Source organism: Equus quagga, chromosome 8, assembly GCF_021613505.1.
Source record: "Equus quagga isolate Etosha38 chromosome 8, UCLA_HA_Equagga_1.0, whole genome shotgun sequence".
NCBI classification, from domain to species: Eukaryota; Metazoa; Chordata; class Mammalia; order Perissodactyla; family Equidae; genus Equus; species Equus quagga.
In genome coordinates, this window is record NC_060274.1 from 17069775 (window position 1) to 17080130 (window position 10356).

The 10356-nt window shown below is 37.3% G+C and overlaps 1 protein-coding gene across 1 annotated transcript in view; it reads left to right on the top strand.

Annotated features, from left to right (window-relative positions):
* The window catches only part of PPIL4 (peptidylprolyl isomerase like 4), a 31440-nt gene extending 21674 nt beyond the window's left edge, over positions 1–9766 (top strand). The window contains exons 11-13 of the mRNA XM_046669885.1: positions 560–656; positions 5069–5216; positions 8954–9766. Coding sequence (XP_046525841.1) covers positions 560–656; positions 5069–5216; positions 8954–9205 — 497 coding nt within the window. The 3' untranslated portion in view covers positions 9206–9766. The remainder of the gene's footprint in view (positions 1–559; positions 657–5068; positions 5217–8953) is intronic.
* The last annotated feature ends 590 nt before the right edge of the window (positions 9767–10356 follow it).

Sequence of the window (10356 nt, forward strand, 5' to 3'; positions counted from 1 at the left end):
CGCATCCTCCTCCCTTCAGTGAGCTTCTGCATGCATCCTCCTCCCTTTAGTGAGCTTCTGCACGCATCCTGCTCCCCTCTCTGCTTGGTGCTCTATTGAGATTTTGGGCAGTGTCTTTTTTGACAGATCACAGGTCGTTGAAGCCTCACTTCTTCCAAACTTATAAGCCTCTCAGATCTCAGACTCAGGTCCCAGGCCCTCAATTTCCCTTGAGCCTAATGTTCTCATGGACTTAGTGGCTCTGCTTCAACACTGCATTATTTTCCAGTGAATGGATTCACTGTGTAATTTGGGATTTGAAAGTCGGGTTGTAATATTCATGTATATCGTTAGGTGGCAGCATATAGCTACCTAACAAAATGGATATCTATTTCAGTTAAAATAATAATGGAGAATGCATTACTATGATTCTTTTGTTCTCTTCTCAGCCTTTTTCTATCCCCGGATATATATGTCACTTATAAAATAGCTCTTATATTACACCTCTTATAAAATACTGTTCTTGATTAATTAGATATTTTTCTTAACTAAATTCTTTTGTTCTTTTTTTAATAAATAGGTGGGAAATACACCAAGAGTGATTTCAAGGAGTATGAGAAGGAACAAGATAAACCATCTAATTTGGTTCTGAAAGATAAAGTAAAGCCCAAACAAGAGTATCCTTCACAAGAACCAGTCAGTCAGGCAGTATGCATTACCCCTGCGCTCTGTGTAGAGTCCTGTGTGATATGTTAGAACAAGGCACAAAGGCTGTAGGAGACGAAGTTCCTGAATCCAGATGGTTTGTGGAAAAATCATGTAGTTTATTGTTACCTTTTTTCATCGTCTCACATTTACTTTGCTTTTTCAGTATCTTCTCTGTTGTGTGGAGAAAGTTAGGGCTGAAAGAATCTTTAGCCTAATTCTTTTACCTCCTTACTCTTAGGTTAAGGTTAACGTTTATTCTCAAAAGATCTTCAGGTAAGATTTGTATTTTCTGTACGTAATTGTAATGTCTTAAATTCCTCATAGTCAGAAATTTCTTGGTTATAGCTAAGATAAATCCTTTGTGCTAACCCTCCTCGAAGGTTTAACTTTCTTTCAAGACGGTGAGTATGTAGATAACAAAATCCTGTCGTTCTCCTACGTGATTAGGTTGTTTCTTTCTGCATAATATGTTGTCAGTCTAGCAACAAATATTTCTTGGGCTCCTATTGTGCGCCAGAGTTGACTTTTATAGGATTAGAAAGAAATCAGTTGACTTGATCATTTTATTTAGGTTCTTCCGAGGTTTAGGTTGAGACAAGAAGCATTGAAACATACTGTTCATATTATATCATTTTAATTTGTTCATTGATATTCTCATCATAAATCTATCACTCCACACCTTGCAGAGGTTCTTTCTTTTGTGATTCTTTCTGGTAAATGGTTTCTTTGTTCCCTAGTTTCTGTTGGTGTTTTTGGGATTCTCTTTTCCCATACTGTATGGACATTTCTTTTCCAGGTGCTCATTAAGGAAAGGTGATATCGGGTTGACCTGTTACATACTCATTTTTTAAAATGTGTTGACTGTCTGCATTGCCTAAAGCATTGTAGGCTGTTAGAGCTGGATAAGTTCTGAAGGACACTGCCATAATCATCCTGAGAAGAGGCTTTCACATGCAGACAGACTGAGCAGTAAGCTAAGATTTAGTCTGAAAAGGTGAACATTAGGAAAAGATATGATTGAAATCTTATTATTTCTTTTTTGTTTTTTTAAGATTTTATTTTTTTTCCTTTTTCTCCCCAAAGCCCCCCGGTACATAGTTGTATATTCTTCGTTGTGGGTCCTTCTAGTTGTGGCATGTGGGACGCTGCCTCAGCGTGGTTTGATGAGCAGTGCCATGTCCGCGCCCAGGATTCGAACCAACGAAACACTGGGCTGCCTGCAGCGGAGCACACGAACTTAACCACTCGGCCACGGGGCCAACCCGTGATTGAAATCTTAAAATCATAAAAGGTGCGGGTGGAATATATGTGAGGTTTATTTACCAAAGCTTTGAAATGAAATTTAGGCTAACTACTAGTAACTGCAGCTGGAACAAGGGGAGTATGTTGGACAAGTAAAAAGAAGTACAGTGGTAGAGTATAAAGTAGAAGGAGGCGCCGTTTCCCCATAGAGGTCGTTCAGGCTGAAAAGAAAGAATACGTAGGATTACAATGTTCTAAATTCAAAAGGATAGGTTACTAAGAATTAAGAAGGGAAACTAGGCATGTTTGAGAATCCGTGTCTGGCCCACTACTGTCCAATAGAACTTTCTGCAGTGATGGAAATCTGTATCTCCACTGTCCAGTATAGTTACTAATCACATGCGGTTTTGAGCATATGAGATGAACTGAGGAACTGAATTTTAAATTTTGCTTAATTTTAGTGAATTTAAATTTAAACAACCACATGTACGTAGTATTGAACACTGCTTTTAGTCTTTTGAAGTTGATGGAGAAGACAGACATGTCCTGGTGCAAGTCACTGTTAACCATTCTCAAATAGAACCTTGAACAGGAGAAAGTAAATTCATGAATCTGATCCAGTAGCATAGTCTTTGTGTTCTTGATAATTGATAGATTTCATCTTATCAAGGCATTTATAATCTCAGGTACAATGATAGAGGGATAGAACATGTGTTTATAATATGTAAGATACCTACCTACCTACCTACCTACATACATACATATATATATATATATATTTCCCCATTGTATATTATGTTACTTTGTAACTCTGGCAAGGGACGGGGATTCAGAAGATAAGCCAGTGTGTGTGTGAGTTATCTTAAGTCAGTTCAAAAGTCATGGGGGGATATGCTTTATGGATCTTGAGAGAAAGAGAAATTGCTGTAAATGTAGACTACTAATAAGATTCAAAAATAGAAGTAGAAAGAGAGTCAAGTTTAACTTAGCTAGGCTAGACCTTGGAGAAGAAACTGGGGAAAAGAGGCAGGGAGATCACAAATCTGTGTTTAATTCAAAGGATTTTGGAGAGATTTGACAGGTTCTGAAAGTGTTGATTGTAGTGGTGAGTAGAAGAGAGTGGCTAAGTGAGGAAGAAGAGAGATGCTGTAACAGGTATAGTGCTATATTCCTGGTGGTGCAACAGTAATCAACAGATACTAATTTGGCATCTGTGGCATACCAAGTTTAGCAGTGAACCATGGCCCCTGCCTACATGGACCTTAGGTGTTATTGTTGGAGTCGGGGGAAGAACACGCATTAAATAATTACCATTGGTTCAATATGTCTAGAGTGTTGCAAAGTACATTATCATGGAAGTGAGGGGTCAGGGAGGACTCAGGAGTAACACTAACGGAAGTGACATTAAAGCCGCAGCTTGAATATGGGGAGAGGCGGGCTGGGGTGGGGCGTTGTTTTCTTCCGCTGTGATGCGTCATTGAAGAGATACAGTTTAGGGGCCGGCCCCGTGGCCGAGTGATTAAGTTCGTGCGCTTCGCCTTCGGTGGCCCAGGGTTTCACCGGTTCGCATCCTGGGCGTGGACCTGGCACCGATCATCAGGCCACATTGAGGCGGCATCCTACATGCCACAACTAGGAGGACCCACAACTAGAAGTATACAACTATGTCCGGGGGGGACTGGGGGAGAAAAAGCAAGGGGAAAAAAATACAGTTTATATCTTGGCTCAGCACAATCCCAGTGTAACCATTGCCATGCACGCATAACTGAAACAAAAATGTCATGGTATTTTTATTAGGTGCCATGCACTCCATTTTTTATGCTGTGTTGTTAAAAATGCTAGCTGAGACACAATAAATGGATTTTGCACCCCATTGAGGGATTATGATCAGCACTTTGAAAAAAACTGCTCCGAAGCGTTTTGGACAGAGGGAGCAGCTTGTATAAAGCACACACTAGGTGAGGGCTCTTGAATTTGTATCTGAAAAAGGAAGATCCAGAAGCTACTCTGGAAACTGGGTGACATGTTATCAGGAAGAAAAGAAGTTAGAGATAATGGAGTAATAAGAAGATGGAACAGGCTGACTAGCCTTGTAAAAAGCCAGAAGGTACAGTGTTTTCCTGTTTAATCTTATGTAGAGGCGAGACATCCCTGAGGAAAGCATAGAGCTTCAGCATCCTGAAAACAGACGTGAAACTCCAGTCCCGAGGGAAGTGTGTCTGCGATTACTCTAGTCCCACGTGCACTAAAATAGCCCTGCGTGTTGGGCTTCCTCATCAGCTTTCTTTTGAAAACCACTGTTCTAGCCCTTGTCAGCCTTCCGCAAAATCTATTTTAGAATTTGAGATTATTTTCAGCAGAGATTGTAATAGTGTTACATTCACTCTTATTCTAAGACAATAGTCTATTAGAGAAAATACTTAGCTCTTTGAGTTAAAATACATCACAATTTTTATAACACATTTATGTGAAATTAAAAAAAGATGCACCCATGGATCTACCACCTGGACAAACGATACTTTTTATTTCTCCTTATTCCTTTGAAGCCTTGATCTTTTGTAAAGTTTTCTAAAGTTATAATCAGTGTATGGTATATAACAGTTTTTGCTTCAAACTTTTTTCACTTTTAATTTCTCATAAACACCTTTCCAGGTTTTCCATAGCGTTCGTCTATCATTATTAATAACTTCCTTTATAATATATTATGTTGAAGTACTACACTGTTTTTAAATACATCTTCATTATTGGGCTTTTGTTCTCAGTTTCTGTTATTAATTTTTTCTAGTTAAAGATATGCCTCATTTTCTAAGTTTAAGTTTCTTCATTATTGATAAATATGTTTCCTTATTTTTTATGCTACTTACATTTTCATGTATGGATAGAGTCCCCCCCTCCATATTTTTTGCACACTTACTGATTGTTAACTGTTTATTTAAGATCAGGGTTCTTTCCATTTTTCCTCACTATGTAATGAAAAAAAATATGAGTTAGTTTTGTCTTAGAAATAAACCTCTGTTTGTGAGATGCTTTTTGCTTTAAAAAGTTAGCTTTAGCCTCATGGTCTTTGTCTACCAGAATCTTATGTTTTGATGTGTTACCAGTATCACTTCTCACATTTGTCCTTAACTAGCTGCTGCAGTACAAAATATGATCTTGTACTAGATGAGCAGGCAGAAGATTCAAAATCAAGTCACTCCCATACAAGTAAAAAACACAAGAAGAAAACCCGTCACTGCTCTGAAGAAAAAGAAGATGAAGACTACATGCCAATCAAAAATACTAACCAGGTACTTCTAACGTCCAGCCTTAGCTGTGGAGGAATAAATATGTTATCCCTTTGTCAGTTACACCTCAGCAGTGTAATTTAGGGGGTAAGGTAGAGTTCTGAAGAGGGGTGGTGTGTTCCTAACTCTAAAACATGAGTGCTTTCACTGAGGTAATGAACTTTAATTTTCAAGAATGTGTATCAAATTGTAAAAGATTCTTTTTGAAATAACTTCATATATCATAAAGTTCCACATTGTGAAGCAAGAGTGATTTCCATACCTGTAGACAGTCACTTATTCCCATCAAAAACAAGTGTGGTTTTACTGAAAAAGTTCTGCTCGTTTATCATTTTACTTTATCACCAAGTGTTATGTACAGCACTTAAACAGCTCTTGAGGTTTTAAGACCTGTAAAACATTTATGCCTTCCATATTGTATATATGAAATAAAAACAGCACTCATAATTAACTTGATCATCCCGAAAGCTTTCCTGAACAATACATTTTCTAAGACAATGATAATAAAAATTCCCCAAAGAAAGTTGATTATAAAGAGAAGAAATCATTTCCAGCCTGCATTTTGGTTCTCAGTTAAATGAAAAGCAGGTTGCATTACAGCCCTTTGCTTTTTTGTTTTCCCACATGAGGACGTTTGAGCTGGGCCCTGCTGGATGCGGAGGATGTCAGTAGGCAGGGGTGAGAAGGAACTCAGGACGAGCATGTCAAGCAGAGACACAGATGGAGAGTATATAGCTGTACCAGTTTTCTCGTCTTTCTAATAGAACAGCATCCGTATTTAAGATTTCAGTGGGCCGAAATTTTTCCTATTACTCTGATTTTTATCCTTTTGATTTCATTCTCAAAAATAGAATCATTAAATGGAATTTTCAGCACTAGGTAATTTTCAGGTGTAGCTCAAATTTTCCTATTTCTTGGTATTTTGCTTAGTGAGCATAGTTTCCTAAGAATGTTTTAACTTATTTCTTCAAGTTCGTTGTTTCTTCTTGAGTGACAGCCTTACTGTTCAATTCGAAAACTTCTCTGTTTAGTTTTTCCACCTCATGTCTTAATTCCAAAGATGGTTACTATGTTGTTGAGGTTTGGGTTTTACTGAGGTTACAGGAAATGAGTGCTCAGCTGTGGGTTGCCTGGCTGAGAAGCACTCGTACTGATTGTCAGTAATCCTCTGTGGTTTTCATGGGTGTTTAGTATTCTTATAATTTGAGACTCTCTTTTTGCTGTCATTTTAATCATTTAACGTTATTTGAGTGATTTAGATTTAACTAAATCTTTGATTTAGTCCCAGAGGCCCGAGCAAGGATAGCTTCTAGTTAGATTAGACTTTTTTTTGAGTGCTTTGTATGAAATCATTGGCTAGGTTAGGTTCATTGCTTTCAATTGGCTATTTCATGGTGTCTTTTTTCTTTCCTTTTTAGCCACATGCTAGTTTAATCATGTCTCACATGTGTAAAATGATAGAATTTTTAAGAGTTCATACTGGGAAGGACTGAGAGCTCATCTGATTCATTTCTTTCACCTTTGATATGAAGTTGTCCTGACCCCACAGGCCTGTGGGCTTTATAGTTTAGTGGGAGAGCTGGAACTTTAACGTTTATTTTGATTCAGTCAGGTGTGTGTTTTCTTTCCCCATTATTCTGTACCACCTCCTTTTTGATTTTATGTGTCAAGTTACTCATCAACTAAATAATTATCTCCAGCCTATGTAGGTTTCCTGAGTCTCAGTTTCCTATATTTTTAGAATGAGGATAGTTTTGTACTCCTGCAGCGTTCAGCACTGTGCTCGCACGTCCTCAGAGGCTCTCTTCTCCTATGGCTCAGTCCAGCCCCTTGAACTTTCCTCCTCCGTGCACACAGGGCTACTTCTTCCTGCTTTGCAGTTTTCACTTACGCTCCTCGCATTAGCCTTCTTACAGCTAATCCAAACCCAAACCCACTCATTCTTTGAGGCTCACCTCAAGTCCTGACTTCTCTATGAAACCTTCCCTGATCGATCCAACCTCAAGAGTATTTCTTATTTGACATGTCTCCTAAACGACGAAGACCATTTGAACCTAGAGCTGCCCAACTTCAAAGCTTGTGTAGCTTTGAAAACTACTCCAAGTAGGAGAGATTTTAAGGTTTCAGTCTATTTCAGATTTTCAGCTTCCTCAGTATTTTCAAAGAATTACGTTCTGCATCACCCTTTTATCTCTCTTATTTCAAACACTCAAGCGCCTATTTGTATAGTAATGTGCTGAAGATTTTATAGAGTTACACATCAGCTAACAGTCTCTCCATTTTAAAAGTTTATTAAATGTGCTGGAGGTTTTATAGAGTTATACATCAGCCTACAATCATTTTATGAGTTTATTATCTCAACTAATACAGAAATGATACTAGGTGTATAGTCAGAATAGTACATGGATATTTACATTTTGTGTATGTTCTAGGATGCACAAAAATTCTTTTATCTAGGGATGTCATATTTTGCCAGAAAATAGTAAAGGGTTAAACTAAAATACTACTTTTTCTACCTCTAGGACTCTTATAGAATGACAAGAACTATTGGGATTGTGTGGGAAATCATGAGTCAGTTTATAATGTTGTATTCCACAAATACTGTGATTATAACGGTCATGTTGTATCTGTTTTCACATACTGCAGTGTCTGCCAGCTATGATGTATAGTAGCTAGACAGTATATGGAACAATTACCAATCATTTGCTTCAAACTCAGTCCTTAACCATGGGTATCCATCACTCTGGATTTTAAACCTTGACATTTACATCTACTATAATAATGTCTGTGGTAGTAGAGTTGGAGCCTTGGGAGTTGAGTCCTTAGGATTTTGTCTTTCCTCTGAGAAATCTTTTAAGAAAGTTGAACTTTATAAACTATCTCTTGAAAGAGCATTAGCTGTGGTCTCCTTAGATTTTAGCCACTTGCTGAGATAGTCATTTTAATTAGGGATAGGACATGGGCAGAAATAGAATTGTTGTAACTAGCTCTCTTCTATGTGGGAAAATTACTACAGCTACTTAATTATTAAGAATGAAATTAAATGTACCCACTTTATTGTCTTTGGGGCAGTGGATTATTCCAGTGTTTCATAACTAGTTTTTAAGAAATATATAATTATTTAAGTAAAAACATATGTCAGCCTAGTCTAAAGAAAGAAAATCTATTTGAAGATTTGGAGACGAGCTGTTATAAAATAAAACCTTTAAAAATTGTCGCTCAGACAAAAGTCTGCAGTTTCTGTTTTCTTTTCTTTTTAGACTAATTGAAATGTCTAAGACCTCTTTCAGCTATGTTATTTAAGTGATGTCTTTATAGTATTCTTACGGGACTTTTAGTAGTTTCGTTGCAGCTCAGTGATGGGACCATAGTTTGGGGGCACTGGAGAGGGGGGAGGTGGAAAGGTGACCACATACCACCAGAATTCTTAGTATTGCAATTTTGCTCTAAAGACTTGTTCTCATCTCCTTTGGGCTATTTTAGTTCCTTGTTTGGGGGTCTGATCTTCAGTTCAGCTGAAATAATAGATACAAAGCAGTGAGATTGATAAGAAAAATGCTTAAACCTTTTTCTGAATTATTTTTGCTTTGTAATTCATGAGATTCTTGGCGTTAGTGGTAGTGTTCAAATTTGAGCTGTGTCAACTGCTTGCTAATGGTGGACTAAGTTTTATTAATTGACAGGTGCCCACAAAATGATGATTTTACCAATTCACTTGTAACTCTCCATTCCTTTGACAGGATATCTACAGGGAGATGGGGTTTGGTCACTATGAAGAAGAAGAAAGCTGTTGGGAGAAACAAAAGAGTGAAAAGAGGGACCGACCTCAAAACCGAAGTCGTAGCCGATCTCGAGAAAGGGATGGTCACTATAGTAATAGTCACAAATCTAAATACCAGACTGATCCGTATGAACGAGAAAGGAGTAAGAAGAGAGACCGAAGCAGGAGTCCCAAGAAATCCAAAGATAAAGAAAAATCTAAGTACAGATGAACGATGAAGAATCAGACATGCGTGGCTAATGGATTCATCCTTGTCTGATTTAGAGTACCAGAAGTTCAGAGTTTGTGTCAAAGCAGTCAAAGACTCTGCTTGTTATTTTTTTTCACACTAGGATTCTGGCCTTTTTAGATTAATATTGATTGTATAGGGAGCAGAAAGACAATAAAGAATCGAACATTTTCTTTGTATACTTTTTTATGCTAATTTTATTGTTATACATAAATAGTAGTCTTCATTTTTAAAGTCTTTCACATTTTCCACTCTTCTTTTTTTAAATGAAGTATTTCATAGCTACGAAAATATACAAATGTGTATATAAGGTATAAAGAAGAAGAACTGTCTGTGCATCCATCATCCAGCTTAGGAAATGAATGTTCCCTGCCTTTTAGAAGTCCCCCATGTGCCCTCTCCTTCTCAAGTAATTATTATTATGAATTTTGTGTTTGTTATTCTCTTGTTTGTTGTAGTTTTACAACGTATGTGTGTATCCCTAAATGAAATGTTAAGTTTTGTATGTTTTGAATTTTATATAAATGATATAAGGTATGTTTACCTCTGTGACTTACTTTTTTCAACTTAGTATTTTTGAGACTCGTTCATTTTTATTGCTCTGTAGTTTTGTGTATAACCACAGTTTATCTGTTGCTCTGCTGATGGACTTGGGGGTTTATTTGTTTTATTTTTGCTGTTGCAAACGATGCTGCTATGAACATTCTGTATCTAGGAGTGATGTGCTTGGTCCTGTGGTGTGGACATCTTCATCTTTACCAGGTACAGCCAAATTATATTCTATGCTTTATACGCCTCCTGGCACTGTGTGGTTACCTCTGTTTCCCGTCATCTCCAACACTTCTTAATTTTAGACTTTTTAATTTTGCCAGTCTAGTGGATGTTAAGTGGTATTTTATTGTGGTTTCCAGCAAGAAGACTGCTATTATTCTTATCTTTATTCTTCTAAATGTGTTCTTTTTCTCTGGCTGCTTTTAAGGTTTTCTCTTTATCACTGCCTTTAAGCAATTTGATTATGATGTTTATGGTGTAGTTTTTTTCATGTTTCTTCTGCTGGGGCTGATTACCTGTGATTATGTGGTTTTCATCAAATCTGGAAAATTTTTGCCTAACATTTTTTCTGTCTCTCCTTT